The following is a 21779-nucleotide window of genomic DNA, read 5'->3' as shown; positions in this document are numbered from 1 at the left end:
AGTTATAAACATAGTGTCACTGTCAAATGTCTACAATATTCATGGATTATGAAGTCCATGGAATCAAAAGTTCAAGACATATATCAAAATAACAGCTAGAGTGTACAAGACTAAAGCTCATAGTAGCCTATGTCCTCCTACGAATACGCCTAAGATAGGTCATGGAAGACTCTATAGCCATCATCTCTCGCTTTGTCTGAGGTTGAACCTCAGGGGCATCCTCATCCTCATAATCTTCATCATCAGACTCAGATCCATCACTCCTAGCCACAGGACCCTGCACCCGGTCTCCTTGCACTCTAGCCTCCTCGACTACCTTTGCCTCACAATCCACTTGATCAACCCACTCCACGTCTTCATCACTGAAGATAGGATCAGCAAAGGATGGAATGACTTTTTCAGGTCAAACAGATGTTATACAAAGCACAAACAATTCACTTAACCCTTTTATTTTATTATTTTTCACAGTTTGAGTCAAGTTGTTAGTGAAAGTCCAGTGCTTGGGACGGCGAAACAAGAGTCCCTAAACTCGGCGACTCCATGGTAACTCTGTCGAGTCCAAGGGCAGAGGTAATCTGCCTTGTTTTGATGGACTCCGGCTCGGACTTGGTGAGTCTTCCTCTAACTCCCGGAGTGTCGGAACTATGATGAGGAATTAATCAATGAAATCCAAAAACTGATGTAAACTGTTGAGCATCAGAAGTTTGATGTGTTGAGGTGGACAAAATGCTAAATTGATTTCAAAGGCAGAATCATGGGGGACGAGGTTTTGGATGTGAACCCGTTCCTGTCCAGGGTATTTTGCAGAGGAGCTATTCTTCATATATGTATATTCAATGACAAAATTGCCTACTGGGTAAATGTTGATCAAGCCTCAACTCACTAACCTTTACCATTTGACTCAAGGCTGCTGGCAATCTATGCTGCTTTAGGTCAGTTGTGATTGATACAGCAAGACATATTGTGTTGCCACCTAGTGAAGGGATAAAAGCCCAAAATAAGATTGTATGCAGGTCCAGTCAGTGCAACTTGATGAGGATCAGATGGACCGGAATTTAGTTAATGGTGGCTGTGTTAGATCACTATGCAAAATTTTCTTCATTGGCATTCTGTTGTGTTTGAAACTTGCCATAATGATCATCAATGTAGGTCCGGCATGAGTTCTACTGTTCTTAGCATTAGGTATCATAGCTACTTTTACTTTCATGAAAAATATATGAGTTATCTAACAACAGAACTTTTGAAACGTAGAATGGCAGAGATGCCTGTAGCTATACAGCATGAATCTTGCATTTATTTATTTTTTCAGTCTTTACACGTTATTAAAATCACAATAACCATAAAGATAAACTACTGCTCCCAGAGGCTTTTAAGTGCAATACAAATGTGCATGGAGCAACACACAACAAAGAAAAGAAGACAAAATGATGTAAATTTAATGATTTCGTATTAATTATCTCAACTTGCCACTTAAATCACAGCCCCTCAAGTTCTCAAGAAAATTGCATTTAAAATGAAGAACTCTTTAATAGAAAAATGCAAAATTGTTAAATGCGCTAGCACAAAAATTGTCTCGGTCTCTACATAGCTTAAGACAGCAACTCGTTCTCAAAAGAGTTTCAAGATCACCATGACACTTCCAGAAAACACAGAAAAAGTACATCTGTGAACCAAAACATAGCACATCTTCAAACTACACTTACTTCAAGCACTCTCGCACCATGCAATCCAACCTGTCCTCAACCAAACTACCCTGCAATTGCTTATGCTTTGATAAAGGTGAGCACTTATAATCAATTAGCTTCAAGATAATGCTGTGACACAATATTCATTTGCCCTAGGTTGAAACCTTGCTGCCAACCATAGAGCATTTCTTAATATGATTCGATACATGGTATATGTGAGCGTCTACACTGTCCACCTGTGTTACACTGCACTAAAAAAATTAGTAGAGTTCAATTTATCCACCTTCCAGAACCCTGACACTGCTTCATCTTTTAGATGCTTTTCTAGGCTTTTTTAACTTAACAGAATTATTAATTGGCAAAGGAGAATTAGACTTCCATAAGACTTTCTGACCATAATCTGAAAGTGACTTCAACAAAAAGTTAGTCTTCTGTGCTTCAGCATCCCCTTTCAATGCAGAGTTGGCCTTTGGTACTTGAACATTCAATGCTTTACCATCTTCCTTCACTTCATCTGCTTTAATAGGAAATGATGTTAACTCTCAATTATGAGGTGTGTTAAGAACTGGACACATCTGACTTTCTTGTGTCTCAAAAACCATATCAACTGTCGGAGAGTCATCAGCCAGGAAATCACCACCAAAGTGCTGAGATTCAGGCTTTTGATGGCTGCGAGCAATCTTGAAGAGTTCACCAAGACCAGTCTTTTTGGCAAGAATATGCACAAATCTGTTTTGGCAAATTCATGGCAATACAAGTGTTAATTACACATAAGCTGATAATCCAAAATAGAAAGAAAGAAAAAACGTCATAGGCACTTCAAAATTTCAAATGACCCAATTAAATTGCCGCTATGGTCAAATTGACTTGGAATAACTTAGTAATAATACAGAATCTAGGATATAACATTGTGCTGACAAAGATTCAAAAAGCCGACAAAGAAAAAATACATTCCATTATCTTGATTCAAAAATTTAAAATATTATTCGCTTAGAAAACACTTCTTTCCAGTGGGTGATTGCGTGCAGCGGGGATTATTACAGGTGAATGAACTCTTCATGCTGTTAAATTAATCTTTGGTGCATAGACAGCAAAAACTTGATTTACAAGAAACAATCCACTTTCATTTTGAGTTTAAAACTTTCACTGGAAAACTAACTTGTAACATAGTTATTGTCAAAAACAAATTAGGTTCTCTACATGTCGAGGTTTCGCAGAGAAAAGGATTAGCAGGTTTTAGAAATTAAGAAACATCTAAATATAAGCATAACTAAAAACATTCATGTCAGTTTATTTTCCAGACAGATAAGATACAAAAAATAAAAATACTTAAATATTGCTTAGTTAAAAAAATCCACAAAAGCTGTAATAGCTGTTTACTGTTGAAAAATGGGAAAGCAAAGAAACAGGAAACTAGATCGCAGACAATGGAAACTTCAGATGCCAAAAAGTGTCAACTGGCACTATCGCACACTGCCGGCAAGGATGGTTGTTCATGGCATCCATGGTAGCATTGATAGGTTATTGCTGCTGACAGAGCACACTGCACAGGAGGTGCACAACATTCGGATAGAAGACATGACAGAGGTCCCATGCAGTAAGTTGGCATGGCAGAAAGGAGAACAAGGGAGACATAAGGTCATACAGAGTTATAAGGCCAGTATAGAGCAATAAGGGTTAAAAGAGGTAAGGATTATCCAGAGAAATAAGGAATATAGGAGATTAGGATGAAGAAGAATGGAGAGATGAGTAGATTGATGTCATCAGCAAGAGACAAAGCTAGAAGGCCTTAATGCCTTGGCAAGAGTTCAATATATCACCATGTGGATGGAGTCCCCCAATGTGACCCCACTGGTTTGTAGATCCAATCAAAAGTGATTACCCATTTTTAAAAAAGAAATTAGACATAAATAAAAGCAATTTTAGATATCTCGTAACTATTTTCAACATCCTACACACTTCCTTACATATACTTACATTGTAACTTTTACCAAAATGGGGTTCAAATGGCTGCAAGCTACATATTTAGGACCCCAAATCAAACCCTTGCTTCTAATTCTCCACGTGCTTCACAAATACAATGCTTTCAGTGACTAAAATCTCTTTCCCTTCAACCAAAATAAGATTTAAATTTTGCAGTTTTAGATGGGCAGCATTTAAACACCTCTTCTCACATCCAACAAATATCGAGCCAATATTCTACTCTAAACTGCTCACTAAAAACCAAGAATATCTTCAAACCATTATAGGTTTTCGTCTCTTCATCAGCTTTCCAAAATAATATGAATTCCGTGCTAACTATCCCAACTCACTTAACAGAATAACTAACAATTAATAATTATTTAGTCCGGCTATAAACTAAACTATATAAATCTATATTACCAAGTTCGGCAATTTTGTGGCTTGACCTGGGTCTAGTTTAAGCCAGATCCAGGTATTGTGTCGATATGGTTCAGGGTTTGCCGCCACCTGTCTAGACTCTGCTGCAATGTATTTTCAAGCTATATTTTACACTCCTGTGCATGCCAACTATCTTGACTCTGATGCGCTATACTTCTGTACTATGTATCTATGTCACCAGGTTCTGCAGTTTTCTGGCCGAACCTGGGTCTGGTTCAAACTGGGTCCAAGTATCATGGCAATATGGTGCGGGGTTCACCACTGAGTGTCCTAACTCTGTTGCAATGTATTTTTGAGTTGTATTTTACACTGCCTTGCTTGTCAACTGTCTTAACCCTGCCACACTATACTTTTGTAATGTAGTTTACACTCTTGTGCCTGCCCTTTTTGTGTTTGTGATGATTGCCCTTTTGTGTTCGCTCCACCCTTACTGGGCAAATGGATGTATTGCCCATTCCAGTAGTTTACTAATATACGGTTAGAAGTTAGAACTTAGGAACATTATTTAAATTGACTTGATCTATGTTTATGATTTATCAATGGATTGACCCTTCGAAGGATATATTGTTATTCAGTTTATTAATTTAGTATATATTACTAACAATTAATAAATAAAACTAAAGTTTTCTAAGGCTCCATCTATAATATCCATAAAGTGTAATTATATTATTATTTGATATAGTTATATTTTTAATAATTTTAATTTAAAAAATATAATATTAAAATATATACATTACTTTTAAATTGAAAATTATATTATTTAATTTTAATAAATAATACATATGACTATATTATTTGCTATACAATTTAGTTTTAAATTTATTGGGGGACTGAACTATTGGAGAACTACATTTTATATACATAATTGATTTTTGCATATTTTTGTACTAACGTTTACATGTTTTTGCACCAACAAACCTAAATGAACCCAAACCCCATTTCACAGTTTTGTCACACCTGAACCCAAACCCAAACTCGAGCCAGCAACTTACATATAAATTAACATATGAATGTTAATTTATCAATGTAATTAAGAGACACATTCTAGACACCCTAGGACACATATGAAATGACCCTCGCTATATGAGTCACTAAATAACAATTCTGGGCTGTGGTACTTCGTCAAACACTCGGCACAAAACTTCAATTTATGATGTTTCCGGCTAATTTACCAAGTATCCGTGATAACCAAATACAAATTGATAGTAGTAATAGAAATTCAAAATAATTTTATTGCAAGTGCTACGATAATTGCAAATGTTAACAACCGAATAACAATGCCGGAACAAAAATATACATAACAAAACGAAACCTGAATATCTGCCACTTCATGAGATTCTCAGACCTGATTGCCATTTGTCGATTGCTATTGCCGTCATCCCAACTGCCGTTTTTGACCCGTGCGAAATTATTTTAATCTCATATGATGAACTGGTAATTTATATATTCATGCGCATCACATTATTTCTTTATATCGCCATCTGCCTGCGACTCCCATATGTAACACCACTGGTCTTGCGCGATTAATATCCTTCCTTCAACCCGCGTCGACGTTGATACTGCCTGCCAGACAGTTTGGGTGCTCTGTTTATGATAATCGCTGACTGGAAATGTCGGAATTGGCCTGTGCTGTAGTTAACCGAAAATTGGATAATGGTTCTGTTTTTCCCTAGCTGCCGTCCTTGGTGCGATTTTAATTATATTTTCTCCAGCTTGCAACGGTGACTTTCTTCCTTGGCTCGGTATGAGAATCAGGACAGATATGTGGGATTAATGTCTTTCCAGCTTCCTTCAAACTCTTCAATTTTCAGGACTCTAAGAAATCGTCACCCTTCAAAAATTCTGAATACAAATAGCCCAACATGAAATGGCTAAAGACCACCTCCAATGTGCAACCCTTCGGGGGATATTTCACCTCCTCAGTTATGCAGATCCAAGGGAGTTTTCGTTCCCAGAGACCTAATGGAAATTTGCAGACCAATGACTACAAATTGCCCCAATTAAAGAGAAATTGAATCCACAAAACCGCTTGTTCCAAATGGGAGCCCAATGTCCTCTATTTATTCACTTCACTGAGAAGTTTCTGGAAGTTTTCCGGAATCATCTTTTATGATGTAAAACTTTATAAAATTAAATAAATAACTTTATAAAGTTGGAGTACAACCTTTATCTAATATCAGGACGAGTAGGCCCCACTTACTCAAAAATTGTAATTATCGGAAAACTGAAATGACCCTCTTCCCATGACCCTTTGCCTACGAGAGTCGATGATAGGCAAATCCCCGGTAAAGTTATGCCGCTAAAAAGGGGACATGACAACATACCCGCTACCATCTCGGGAAACATTCTCATGTGAAAGAGATGCCTGACTGACAACTTCCACATCTGCTTGCCAATATCCCACTGTCTTCCAATCGAATCTGATGTCTCCCGTGGTGGGAAAAAAGATGAAAACAAGTAAAAATGGTGAAAAAAGAAAACTTAAACACCAATTTCTCACAGCACACAAGTCATTGAAGCCTGCGCAGAGAGTAGTCACTAACATTCAGGAGCCAGTGTACCTATTTTGGCATAGCAGCACTTTTTTTGTATCCAGGTGTGTGAGGATTTTCAGTTTCAAGACAGTACTGTAAAAGAATTTCTAACTATTTTGTTGGTTGATTTTCTCCTCTACTGCTCACCATGAAACGTTAGCCTCTTATCTACTTCCACTCTCCTTGCTTTGTCAAACTCCATGAAAGCTGAAACGTCCCCAAATTGAATTTAAACTGTTTAGAAATTGACAATTCCAACAATATAATTTATTCTTTGAAAAGAAAATACAAAAGTGAACACATTTAACCATCAACAATTTAAGAGATATCCTATAGGTACATATATTAGTAAACAAAAATGTCATGATAAGCATTATAATTTTCCATCCTATAACAAATCATAGCTTAGTTCAGTAGGAATTTCCAAAGGGCACCAGTAAACTGCCCAACCCAACTAAGTCCAAGAGCACACAATATCCAAAATCATGGAAACTCACCTCTTATCCCACAAGCGACAGCAATGTCCAACTATGACCAATCCCATTCATTGAGGTAGTTTATTTAGATCATAGGAACTGGTATACTGCATCTCCCTAAATTACTTTGTCCAACTTTACATTTGATTGATTGTGGGATTAATATCAAATTACAGATGCAATGCACAATAGATGCATATCTGGATCTGATTCCCTTATGTCAGATTTGTCTTTTGATCAATGTTTTTCTTACCAGTTCAATTGTTGTTGAATGATGGATATTTGCTGACTCACAATGTTTGAATTCAAATTCAAGTTTGTCGATCATAAAATTTGAATGAAATCCCACAAGGGTAAAAATTCGGAAAAAAATTGACATTAAACTTAAGTTATATATATTATTATATTTTAAAATATTAGTAATATATACAGAGAAATTTCAAATTAGCTTTACATCGCTAAATAATTTAACTAAATAAATCAATATCATTTTAAAATAAAACAATATTATAGAAAATAACAATATTATGTTAAATATCATAAAATTTGGATGAAGTTTGGAAACGGTTAAAATTTGCCATATCCTGGATGAAACTCAACGTTAAATGATTGATTGACAGAATGAATTCTTTTGATTGTATGATTTGAGATATTGGTGAGTGATGACTAAGAAAGTGTTAATTAGATGATTGATGATGTAATGAGCACCGGTTTGATATATTGATTTAAGGCACGCTGGTTCAATATATTTGTGAATTGAATGAATGCTGATTTAGTAGAGTGGTTTTCTAATTAATTGCTTGATTTGATAATTTGATTATTACTTTTGTTCACGAGTGATGATGGACAAGTCCTTTGAATACTTGGAATATTTCTTATCCATACTTTATTGGTGAAAGGGTTGTCACCTTTCATAAGAATTGAGTCACCACTTTTCATTGTTGCCATTGATGATAATATATTATACCCCCAAATCGATCTCCCTTTTTTATATCTTCAATTGTGGGAAGTTGTGCCTCTTCATAAGAAATGAGTCATTGCCCTTCATTGCTGCCCTTTAAGAATAATTATTTATTTCCAGATTGATGATCCCTTAACGATGCTTTTGGTCTTAAATATAATTTAATCTTTTATTGTTATGATTATATCTATGTGTTTGGAGAAATCACAAGAGGCATGAGAATAATCAACTCCCGGGAAGTACCGGGATGGGTGACCTCCCGGGAAGTCCCGGTGCTTCACCCTTGTGAGCATCACCTAGATCCAATGAGTGCTAAGTGTTCCATTTATTCTCATGAGAGATGGATTCATGTTAAATCACTACTCATGAAACACGGGTCAATGAGTTCGACTCAAAATCACACAGTTAAATCCTGATAGCAATATCACAATTTGACTTGCTATGGAAATTATCTCCTACTTATCAATTGATGAGCTTAAGGGGCTTTCTAATGAATGGTTCAAAAGGCACAACACTTGGTGAAGGTTTTGCAAATGGGGTTGCAAGCTTTGGGTTTAACCATGGAGGAAACTCTGTAGTTAAGCGCAATCAGGCTGGAGTAGTACTGGGATGGGTGACCTCCCGGGAAGTCCCAGTGCTTCACCCCTATGAGCATCACCTAGATCCAATGAGTGCTAAGTGTTCCATTTATTCTCATGAGAGATGGATTCATGTTGAATCACTACTCATGAAACACGGGTCAATGAGTTTGACTCAAAATCACACAGTTAAATCCTAATAGCAATATCACAATTTGACTTGCTGTGGAAATTATCTCCTACTTATCAATAATCCATGAATTATCCATATTTTAGATTTTATTTTTATGTTTGAGCACTGTTGCCCGAACCTATTAATTGGCCCCTTAATAGAATCACTATTTTATTCCATCACTCAAGTGTTGTGACTTGACTTAAAGGCTGCAGTCCAATAGTTATACATGCTGTAATGGTGGGAACATGAAAAAAGCCATATAATTGTTTCTTAGTTTTTCAATTGACTATTTGATGTTTTCAAGCTAGCTACCGTAACCCTAGGCTGACGGATTTCACTATGCTTTGCCTCTAATAATGTTATCAATTCATGGCTTTCAGACAAGAACATACCCTTCAACGAGACGTTCTAAACCCAAATAAAAGTATCCTTGTCTGTGATATTGCATACTACACTAAAATAACACTACACTTAAATTGTGACACTTTGACTTTGCATCAATTGCTTTTAATTAGAATGCCACTATAATCAATTGAGACTTCAATTTTTCCATCATTGAAAATATCATCTCACCTTCTTGCCAAAGAGCACAGCATTGGAAGTTGTCTTCTCATGATCCCATGTTAACCAAGATACAGGTCTGTAGTTACTTAGGAATCCAAGTAGGTTTCCAGAGAACTTGGTAAAACATATGCATCGGCACTAGATCCTAAAGGTTCTACAAGCATGTGAATAGTTTGAATTTTCAAAACATAAACTAAAAAGTTATAAGTTTTCCTCAACCCCAGGGTGTTGACGGGTTGGTTGGGCTGTTTACCCAGGTGCAAACCTCATCCAGTAATTAAGCTTGTTTATCCTACCAAGCACAAGGAGAGTCCCGTGCTGGTTACTGTGCAGCCCATTGGATTAGGCTCACCTCACTTTCCTCTTCTTGACCCCAACTTGGCAGTTTGTAAGACCAAGGTAAGGCAAGTTGGGCGTTGGGTCGGGGCATGCAGATACCCTTTAAGATAACAAAACAAAATGTTGTAAGTTTTTGACATGTATATAAAGTTCAGACATTCTGCTAAGCACTATCATAGTTGTTAGAATAATATGGTATTATTTACCTCATAATGGTCATTTAAGTAACTTAGATGCATTTGGTCACTTAATGTATCACCAGATGTATCCAGTCATTTATTGTAACTAGAGTCAAATAGTTGCATCTTTCTCTTTTTGCTCTCAGTTAACGTAGTATCTTTTAGAAACATCGTTTTTGTATTTCCAATAGTTACACCACCCTAGGGGATGGGGGAACAAAGAGGCCTCAATTTGGGAACAGCAGCGAGGTGGGTGTATATACTATATACTATACATGTGGAACTTAAAAAGCTAGTAATGAAAATCTATATAACAATATAAGACATAGATGTAAAATACTAATTTACTAAAACTTAAATACACGAGTCTTGAACATTGAACAATAAATATGAAATTTTTAAATACTTGAATGAGCAAATGAAAGAGTTCTAACTTCTATTATATAAATATTAAATAATAAGTCATAAATATCAAAAGTATGAGTATCTAATCATAGAGATGATTACAATGAGCAACATGATATGATATTCAATGCGCCCAATAGAATGCTAAAACGTGTTTAATTTTTTTAAACGAACTTTATTTTTATTGATTGGATAGGGCACACCCAACAGTCCCCTGGAGGAGTCAAGAGACTTGTTCCCGTCCCCCCATCTCCTTGAGGGATCTTGTTCTTGTTTTCCTATCCCCATAGCGGAAGTAGGGACGTCCCTTCTTCCTCGACGAGAAAGTGGCACAATGATGGTGCTGTTGAGGACATGGGAACGTCGTCCCCCAGTCCCAGATGCGTCCCGTCTCTGAGTGAGGACGCGTCCCTATGTTACTAAGGTATTTCCTTATTTGAAAATGTACGGCCCTTAATATGCTTCATTATTGAATCAGACACCTTAAATATTTTCTTCCTTCACTTCTTCCAAAAATAGGCTAGAACAAATCCCACTTCCTTTTTCCAAATACATTCATTTAATATGCCTCTTCTAGACTTCAGTCCATAAAAAAACCTCCTCTTAATGCTTCTTTTGCACCAATTTTTTCGTTCTTGTTGTGGTATTCAACATACCATAGTACCTCCACCAAAATTCCTATTCATCTACACTCAAATCTCCTTTCATCAAATTCAACCCTCCATTATTTGCCCATCTCCAACTAGAATAGATAACATCAGGGAAATCAAAATTTCTCATCACTATCTCCTTGTACTTTTCTTCTCATCTATTCAACACTATATCAAAATTAAAAATATTGTCATCATGGTAAATAGTATACAGTCATAAAGTTTGTATGTGCATCATCATGAAAATATTTGTGCTTGCAGCACTTTGACTTATTTCACAACAAACAGCAACACATCTTTCTCAAAGTCCTAATTAGATATGACTTCTAGAGCTTTGTGTAATGTCCCCTTTGGGACATTAGAAATTCTGAAGTCAAATTCATTAAAATATTAATTTTGGCTTACGGGAGCTTAATGCAAATTTATAAAATGGGTTAAATTAATATTATAAAGTGGATTAAAGGAGACGACAAGGAAAAAGACCAAAGGAAAGGAGAAGAAGTGTAATGAACTCTGCTGGATTTGATCAAAAATATGGAACTTGGTCTAACGAGAATTTTGTCAAACAGTTGCTAAGCAAAATAAGTCCTTCAGCAAAATTACTACTGTCATGCCACAATACTGGTTTCTAACATAAATGCTATGTTCCCCCAAGTTTCCGGTACAGGGACGGTGGGGGACGGTGAGACGAGTTTCCGGGATGGCAAATTTTTTTGGCGATTTTGGGGACGGGGGGGGACGGGGACAGCTATATATATAGGAAAATTTTAAAATATAGTATATACATTGAAATTTGTAAATATACATGTCATTCATATGAAACTAAGCACAAAGCATGTCATTTAAACATTATAGAACCATAACATACAACATTTGAATGCCATCTATGAAATAATATCCGATTTTAGTATTTTACTATTTAGTATTTTAGTATCCAATTCTCGAAATGCATATCAATACAATATCAGAGAACACTGAACAATGAACATTAAGTTATTAACCATTGTCAATATCATAAGACTCATAATGATAAGCATGATAAATTATAAATCTAAAAATCAAAATCAAAATATGCCCAAAGCTATAAGCTACCATAAAGTAATAAGTATCATATAATCAATGTATCATAATCATGTTCATGTTCAACATAAAAAGCAAAACATAGAAAATGAAGTAGACTGCTGCTCCTATTCTGCCTCTACTAATCCATGGCATCAAAATCAGAATCCTCCTCACTGTCATCCTCCACAGGAAGAATAGTCTCATCTAATGGAACCCCAACGAGTCCTGGTGCTATGTCATCCTCATCTATCTGGGCCACATCCTCAGGCTCAACATCCCATCACAAAGCTGGTGTCTGCCTATACTCTGGAGTCTGGCGATCGGCAAGTCGAAGAGCATGATGCACTGTCACTAGCTTCTCCGCTCTTTTAGAGGTAAGTCTATTCCTCTTGATAGAGTGGATATATGAATATGTGGACCAGTTCCTCTCTGCAGCTGAAGAACTAGCAACCTGTGAAAGGAGGCGACCGGCAAGTATCTTTAACTCAGGTGTATCTCTCCCATGCCAATTCCACCATCCAATAGGATCCCTCTGTGCCAAAACAACTCTATCCAACCTTGCTTGTGGCTTACCCAAGTTTGGGCCACGAAGGTTGGTGAAGTCAAGGAACTGTGCACGAAGAGTAGAGGCATCTTGAGCTGAATACATTTTATCAATTGCTTTTGTGAAGCCATCCAAAACCTTAGGATCATCACATGAGAGGCCCCTTCCACCCAACTGTGCATACCATTTGGGATTTAGAGCAAATGCTGCCATATGAAGCGGGGTATTCATTATGTTCCACCTCCACATCACAATAGGCCTAATATGCTCCTCATAAAAGCCCAATGTAGGATCCTTTGCCGCAACAATTCTCTTCATCTTACCCAACATGCTGTCAATAGTCTCATAGATCTCTCCTAAACTAGGAGCATCAGTGTCAGCATATCTAATGACACCAACAATGGGTGCTATGACAGAGCAAATGTATCTGCAAGATCAAAATGCCAACAAAAAAAAAATCAAAATTAGAATTTTAAGAATTTTAAGATTATTAGTAGGAAAATCAGCAAGCAAAACACTAATAGTAAATTTAAAAACCAACAACTTACTTCATTGTGGACCACCAACTCTCATCAAGGATCCTTTGCCTCACCACTTTTCCTTCAGTGAACTTAGAATGAGACCATCGTCCCCACTCTGGATTCACCACCATCAATTGAAGGGCCTCATACACCTCAATCATCCTCTCCATCAAGATGAAATATGTGCAATACCTATAGCAACAATTTAAAATTTAAAATTTAAACTTAAACATTAATGATTAAAATTTAAAACAAAAAGCATCACATGTAAGTAAACTTATAAATAATTTTTTTAAATAACTTAAAGTTAAAACAAACTAAAAGTAAACTATAATTATAATTGACATACCTTGTCTCGGCTGGTTTGAGGAACTCTTTCTTAGAGAAGGACCTGAATAGAGCAAGTGAAGTGTGGTGGTTGCAAATAAACATTTGCACTTCTCTAGCTTCTAACACTGCTTGCTTCACCCATTCAATCTTCCCTATGTCCTTCAATGCATTGTTCAAGGAATGAACACAACAAGGGGTCCAAAATATGTGCCTATAAGCACCCTCTATCATCAAACCTGCTGATTTGCACACAAGTGCAGAATCTATGATAAGCTGTACAACATTAGAGGGCCCAATCTCCTCTATGGCATCTCGCAAAATGGTGAATTGAAAATCTGCATCCTTCTTCTTTTCTGAGCAATCTATGGCTCTCAAAAAATAAGAGCCAGCAGGGGATGTGACAATGATATTGATGAGTGGTTGATGTCTAACATCGGTCCACCCATCCATCACAATAGAGCAACCTGTCCTAACCCAAGTGCATCTCATATCCTCAAATAATAAAGCAACCTTTGAGTACTCTTCATCTAGGATAGTGGTTCGTAGCTTATGCTCACCGGAGGGCACAAATGAGGAATTCATGCTCATAATATCTTTCACCATTTGTTTATAATAAGTGGAACAGGCTGCATTATATGGGATACCATTAGCAACAAAGAATCTACCAATGGATGCCTCACACTTCTCCTTTGTCTATGCATTAAACATACTTTCCACCGAGCCCTTCTCACTACTACTTATCTTTCTCTTCCCTCTAGACCCACTAGGGCTGCCACTAGTACCAATGGCGGATGAAATATGCCTAGATGATTGTGAGGGAATGGATGGTGATGTCACTGTCAAATTTTGCCCCTCCATTTCAGCCTCTAAGTGCAATCTTTGACATTCTAATTTTTGTTCATCGGTTAGGTTAGGACAAGCTTTGACTCCTTGGCATGTAACACCTAAAAAATGTGACTTCACTCTTGTATAGCTGCCCTTAAAATCATCAAGACAAACATGACAATCCCACACCCTAGTCCCTCCCGAATTCTTTTTATCTTTTGGCCTAGGTGTGACATATTGGAGAAGAGGTTTTTTCCTATTGAAATGACCTTTTGCAAAATTCTTCATAATGTCAAAAGGGCATTTAAACAAATCAGCTTTAAGATTGGGTTTTTGCCTAGTGTCACTACTAACAACATCAACCTCTACATTTTCTTCTTCACTACTACTACTTGTACTCCCACTGCTGCTCATTGTGTTTAAATATGCAATTGAATAGATATATGAGCTGAAACAATGAAAAAAAAAAAAAATCAGATTTTGCAAGCTACAAATTTATTAAAAAAATGATAGATGAAAGCACAAAGAGTTTTATACTTACTTGGTGGACAAAATAAAAGATCAAACCCTTGGTCAAGCTCTTGGAAGCAAAACTATTACCTCCTCTACTTGCAAAATGAAAACTTCAGCCGGCTGCAACATAAAATGAAAACCAAAGAATGGTTAAAACAATTTAAATGTGTTGAGTTATATACATTTTAGGGTTTTTGGAGGAGTGGAGCCCACTAGCTGACGAAAAAAGACACTAGCTGACGAAAAAAGACACAACAAATGTTTTTTTAATGTTTTTTTTTTAATGTTTTGAGCTTGCAAAAAAGGGGGACGGCCGGCCGTACCCGATACGGTCGAGGGACGGCTAGACGTCCCCTTTCCATACCGAGGACGGCTTTTTGTCCCCCCCCACGTCCCCAAGTTTCGAGGACGTCCCTTGCAAAAAAAGGGAATTTGGGGACGGCTGGGGGACATCCCATACCCGTCCCCCCGTCCCCGGGATGTCCCCGTCCCCGAAACGGGGGGTTTTAGGCCGGGTACGCGTCCCCAGGGAACATAGCATAAATGATATGAAATAGTTATGTTAAGCTTACAAGATTTTTGCCTTTCAACAAGTCTCAAGATGGAGGTTTGAAAACACAAAATTGCAATAAGGCTTTATAACCATAATAACAAACCAACAGCGATTGTACAAAGTGTTGGGTGATAGATTTCTAACTTCATATTAAGATGAACATACCGGAATTAAATGGCCTATCAATGTGAATCAATCTACGGGACCCAACTAAGATATGAATGTTCTCCCACGTCCACGTCCAGACTTCTGATTTGATATACTGTTTTCACCTGTACATGTTGGTTCTGACTACAACCATATTCGCCTCCTATTTCCAATTTCACCACTTCATGCACATGTTTGGTGTGTGGCCCCATGGAATTGAGAGAGGCTCTACAATGCAAGTTGCTGCTTCCCTATCAATGCCAGGGGTATCCTACATCCTACTGTCTCTCCAATCTCTGTGCGTTATGCCTGATAGTATCCTAACCTGCTAATATCCACATCCTTGCAAACCTTCCAACCTCTGAGTTATAACTATCATCAGCTCTGACCTACTGTCATGGGATGAGATAATCATATCTGGAATCCACCACAGAAGAGGCCTGTGTGTCGTTCAGCTGCTACTATCTGTTACGCATTCCTCTACTATAGCCAGATGTTAAACAATACTGCTACAACCTAACAGAGAAGTGAAATGCTACTTACATAAGTGACTTCTTCCTTTGTCGTGGGGAAATTAATCTTTCTTCTTGCCATCCAACTCCAACTGCCAATAACGACCTGGTGTTATTAGGTCCTACTGTCTTCAATTCCCAATCTATCAAGGAGCTATAATCTCCTGAGATCAACATATTAATCCAGTCCTCTCTGAAAATGCAATGGTGAGTGCCAAGTTTGCATCCAGCCTCACTGTTTTTCTTAAAGGGTTTCGTCCTTAGGAATTATCCAGTCACAATAAAGCAACCTTTAGGACTTTGTAGAAATATGAATATCATATATTCATTGTTACAATCCCAATCCAAATGCTTTCCTTTATAACTTTGAAATGAGGAGAGGTACGAGCATCTTAGCAATGTGGGATTAAAGACAATTTTGTCTTTTAGTCACTTTAGTTACTTTTGTCATAAAGTGACTTTATATTTACACTTTATAATATTAGAGTGACTCTATTATTATAAGTTACTTTATAACTTTATAATAACATTAAAATATTTAAATAAATCACTTAAGTCACTTGAACTTTAATATCTCTTGACATACTTGTCTGATTACCATGTCGTCTGAAATAGGAATCTCTCCTCCTAATTCCCCATGTGACCAAATACACTTTCTAAATATAGAAAGGGTCCATCTCTATTACTCCCAACTTACTATACATAGTAAGTATGGCAAATGAAGTCCAAATGATATCGAACGAAGGCCAAATCAATAAATCCCTGAATGTTGGAGATGAATCAATCCTCAGAAGACACTCTAACCATCCTCATTAGCCTACGAGGATCCAATATTAGGCTAATCCCTAAAATTATGATGTTGGCAACAAATGGGGACATTACAAGGAAATTGTCGGGTCACTGTTTTGAGCATAAAATAAGGATGAGGAGTTCATTTCAACATGTTTGGATATTGATTAGGTTTGAGATTTCTCTTGGCAAAATTAAGGAAGCTTCGGGCTCTATTCAGGATACAAGGACGCAAACCCTCTAGTTCTTCGTGGAGGATTGGACATAGCCCCAATTCATCCTCTATGGTGAATTTGTGACAGAGTATGCAATTTCATTTCAGGTTCATTTTTGGTTATCCAATTTGACTGTTGTCATCGTTTTATGATTAGATTGTTATTGTATTGCTGAATATTATAATGCAATTACATTTTCAGAGTATTTTAACGACTGTTTGTTGCTTATTCACTAGTTAATATTGCTGGTTAATTATTGTATAAAATCTTGTTTATGATTCTGAAAATTATTTAAAGAAAAAGCAGTGTTACACAGGGACTCGCACCCCCCCCCCCCAAACCTCGGAGTACCCGTCCTCGAGATGTCCCCACACTAGGTATTTGGGTACCCAAGTACCCCAACCTCTGCAATTCAGTAACCATGTTGCTGTTGGAATGGGGACTTGGATTTTTATTTGAATTTTGATTTTTGAATGTTACTATTGGGTATGTAATATGTTACTATGTTGAATGTTCAATGGTTCTAATTCATGTTGCAATTTTGCTATGTTCAAGAATTTTAATTTGGTATGTTCTACAAAAACATCATTTCATAAAACAAGTATTTTAAGTTCTATATATATATATATATATATACAACACCCCTCCCTGCCCCATCCTCCCCTTGTCATCGTCCCCTCGCCGTCCCAAAAATGAGGCCCATTTTCCTCCCATCCCGAAAACTCGTCCCGATGTACCCTAGTAGTGGTGTTACATTGGGAAAAATTGGAAAGGGATACCCAAGTAATTACATTGGTATCAAAGTCCGCATATCCTACCAATAGGTTTATTGAAGAACCAAAATTAATATATTTATTGTTTTGAAAAAAAAAAATTCTGATTTCAAGAAAAGATATATTTTATTCAAGCATGGACAAATTCTATAGAACAATTGATTTTAATGTAAGGCTATAGCTGCGGCAAAATATTGCTGGTTCCTAAGTTGTATTTTTATGGTTTCCTAAAACTATCGGGGGGGACATTTGAGCAATTAGATTAACGTGGAAATGCTCAATGAAGGAGATTTCAGATTAAATATGTCGGATCTGATATATATATTTCAAACAAATTATTGGGTCTTCTCCAAAGTTTTTTTGGGTGTAATATTTGAGCGCTACTATTGATCATTTACCATTACGATTGACCTTGAATGCAATAATTTGATTCATCAATTAGTTCAGTGCTTCTTAAGTGAAATTAGGGAGCATCATCCACATAATGTGAAGGCTTGCATGCACACTATAATGTTCTTAATCCTTAAAGAAAATGATGTAATATGTGCTAAGTTACACGGGTACCCCTCCCCCCCCTCCGGACCTCGAACTGGTTCGAATCGGTTCGAGATTCTGGTCCGGTTTGACCAGGGTTCGACCAAGGTTCGATTTTCGAATCCTGGTTCGAACCATGGTTCGAACCCGAGCGGACCAGGCTGGGAAAATCGAACCAGGTTCGAACCCAACCAAGAACCCGCCCACGGATGCGGAAATAAAGTGACTTATTTGCATTTTTTTATAATTTTTGGAGTCCACATACCCTAAAAAGGTGTTATGAATTGGTTTTTTGCTCTCTCATAGTCATTTGATGTTTCTAAATAGGTTGTTTTGCCTTGAAGGAGAGCACATAAGTTTTTGAGCAAGCATCCGATTGTGCAAGGAGGAGTTTGAAGCAATACTTGTTGGTGTTCTTGAAGTGTTTGTGCATCATTTATACACATTTGCAAACTTGCAATGGCTGGAAAAGGACCAAGAGGTAAGATCTTATTCTATTTACTATTGTTTTGTTCTAGTTTTTCCAAAAAAAATTCATTTCTCTTTCAATCTTCATATGTTCTAAGTTCTTGAATCTTTTCCATTATTTCAAAATTCGTCATTTTCTTGCATATAGATTATGAACATATATCTAATTAGTAATTTCTTGCCATAGGGAAAGGTTCGAAATTAATGTCATCTACCTCTTCATCAATAGGCAACACCGAACAAAGAATGGAAACCAACTCCGATTCTCCTCTATGGAAGTATGTAGACATTATAAAACCCATTCCAGGAGGTGGTGCATTCCGTTGGAGATGTCGAGGATGTGATGTAGAAAGAAATAGTTCTTATTATCGTGTGGTAGGCCATCTATGTGGTTATGCTGGAAGAGGAGTCAAGAAATGCCCTGGCAAAAATGGTGTCCCTATACCAAATCACACCGTGTTAAAATATATTGAAGAGCATGAGGCAGCAGAAGAGAGAGAAGGACGCAGGGCAATAGAACTCGGTAGTAGTAGCAATAAAAGTAAAAAAGCTAAGGGAATGCAGGCCCCCTCAGATGTTATTGTACAAGACCACCCCTTCTTCAATACTACAATGGACACTGACACTGAATCTATCCCCATTGTACACAAAAGAAAGGGGCCAATAGAAACTTCTTTTCAAAACAAGGCCCGGGAAATTGCTGACATTAAGGTGGGAAGATGCCTCTATACAAATGGGTTGTCTTTTAATGTTGTCCGCTCTCCGTTTTGGAAGGACATGTTGAGGGGTGCCAATGAAGCTCCAAAAGGGTATTGTGGCCCCGGGTATGAGAAAGTTCGCACCACCTTGTTGGATGATGAGGTCCAACGGGTTGAAAATCAATTGAAGCCCATAAGGGACTCATGGGTTGAGACAGGGGTGACAATTGTTTCAGATGGCTGGAAGGATTCTAGGAACCGTCCCTTGATCAATGTCCTTGCGGTGTCCCCTAAAGGGGCAATGTTTCTGAAAGCGGTGGATTGTGAGGGCAAAGTAAAAGATGGGCCATTTATTGCTGATATCTTAATTGAGGCCATTGAACAAGTGGGAGCAAGAAACGTTGTCCAAGTCATAACGGACAACGCAAAGAATTGTAGAGCAGCAAGTTTGTTGGTTGAATCACGATATCTACATATCTTTTGGACACCTTGTGCAGTCCATTCACTCAATCTTATGCTAAAAAAGATTGGGAACCAAATTGAGTGGATCAAAACAATGTATGAAGAGGCTGAGGACATACAAATGTTTGTCACAAACCACCACATGACTCAATCTCTTTTCAGGAACTACTCAAAATTGGAGCTATTGAAGGTAAATGAACTTGAACTCAAATTAGTAATTTAATTTTTAATATTTGACAATTTCTGATTTTTCATATTTTACTTGTGCAATTGCCAATGTGTATACTTTTCTTAGTTTTCTAAAATATGTATCTAATAGTTGTTTTTTGCTCTAATTTATGTCACAGGTTGCTGAGACCCATTTTGCATCACATATAATCGTCTTAAGACGACTTGTGCAAGTGAAAGATGCACTTCAAGGTATGGTAATCAGCAACAATTGGGGTGTATGGAAGCAAAAGAACACTGAAAGGGCAAACAAAATAAAGGATAGGCTATTGGCTAACTCATGGTGGGAACGTGTGGAATATCTCCTTAAGATCACCGAGCCCATTATGAGCATGCTTAGGTACACTGACATGGATAGGCCTTGCCTTGGAGAGATCTATGATGGCATAGACTCAATGATTGAGAAGATCAGGCAAGTTATAAATGAGCAGGAGCAAGATCCGCAAGAGACCTTTTTCAAACAAGTGCAAAAAATTATTAATGAAAGATGGAACAAAATGACCACTCCATTACATTTGCTTGCCTATGCCTTGACCCCCAAATACTATAGCTCACAATATTGTGATCTACCAGGAAGGTTGCCACCATATAGAGATATGGAAGTGTCTAAGGGGTACCAGGCAACATTTAGAAGAATATTTCCTGATGATGATATAAGAGATCTAATCATGGATGAGTTCATAGCATTTGTCAATGCTACAGGTCTAAGTAATGATGCTCTTCGTCATCGGTTCAAGAAGCATGCTCATGGTTGGTGGTACCTCCATGGCCAAAAATTCCAAACATTGCAGCCCCTTGCAATCAAAGTTATATCACAAGTAAGTTTTATTTTATTTTTTAATTAGCTCACTTTATCTTCAAAAGAATTTTTTAATAAGATTGAATTAATTCCTTTTTAATTGCCTACCTTATGTTGTCTTTATAGGTTGCTAGTTCTTCTACATCAGAAAGAAATTGGAGCACCTATTCTTTCATCCACTCGGTGAAGCGCAATAGGTTGCAATCAAAAAGAGCCGAGAACCTGGTATTTGTGCATAACAACTTGCGCCTTCTTTCGCACAAGAGTCAAGAATACAAAGAAGGGGAGACAAAGAAGTGGGATGTAGATGCAGAGATTGCGGACTTGGATGCTTCCACTGCTGCGCTTACAATTGATGATTTTGATGACTTTGATGTCAATACCATTGTTGATTCTGCTGCTGATCCCATTGGCCTTGGTGCAAGTAATAGCATAGGCGAAGGAGGAGATGAAGAAGAAGATGAAGAAGAAGAAGATGAATATGAAGAAGATGAAGATGAAGAATGAAGAACTTAGAACTAGAAATTCAGAATTTTAATAGATTTTCATTCTATTAGTTACTGTTAAACATTGAACGTGAAACAATGACACTTGAACGTGAAACAATGACACCATTTTAAATGTTTTGAATCTTTCATCTTTGATGTTGAAGTTGATTGAACTATGTTACTATATGATGGTATGCTCACCATGATACATTGATATGTTATTGTTTATGCTGTTTTAAAGTTTTAAATGTGTTTATGGTACTATGCTACATTCTAATTTTAACTCATGCTTCATAAAAATGTATATATATATATATATATATATATATATATATATATATTTTTTTTTTTTTTTTTTTTTTTTTTTAAAAT

At 37.1% G+C, this 21779-nt stretch overlaps 1 protein-coding gene across 4 annotated transcripts in view; it reads right to left on the bottom strand.

Annotated features, from left to right (window-relative positions):
* Window positions 1-1502: 1502 nt before the first annotated feature.
* Window positions 1503-21779, bottom strand: part of LOC149568041 (uncharacterized) — a 73658-nt gene continuing 53381 nt past the window's right edge. For 2 of the 4 annotated variants that reach the window (XM_089821046.1, XM_089821047.1), the window contains one exon: window positions 1503-2414. In XM_089821046.1, the coding sequence (XP_089677172.1) occupies window positions 2221-2414 (194 nt within the window). In that variant the 3' untranslated portion in view covers window positions 1503-2220. Of the gene's footprint in view, window positions 2415-11998; window positions 12980-13100; window positions 13266-21779 lie in introns of those variants that run through there. The other 2 variants (XM_089821045.1, XM_089821048.1) reach the window with 2 other exon arrangements.

Source organism: Cupressus sempervirens, chromosome 3 (genome assembly GCF_028749045.1).
Source record: "Cupressus sempervirens isolate cs-2001-9-10 chromosome 3, ASM2874904v1, whole genome shotgun sequence".
Lineage (NCBI taxonomy): Eukaryota > Viridiplantae > Streptophyta > Pinopsida > Cupressales > Cupressaceae > Cupressus > Cupressus sempervirens.
This window is presented reverse-complemented; position numbering and strand designations above follow the sequence as displayed.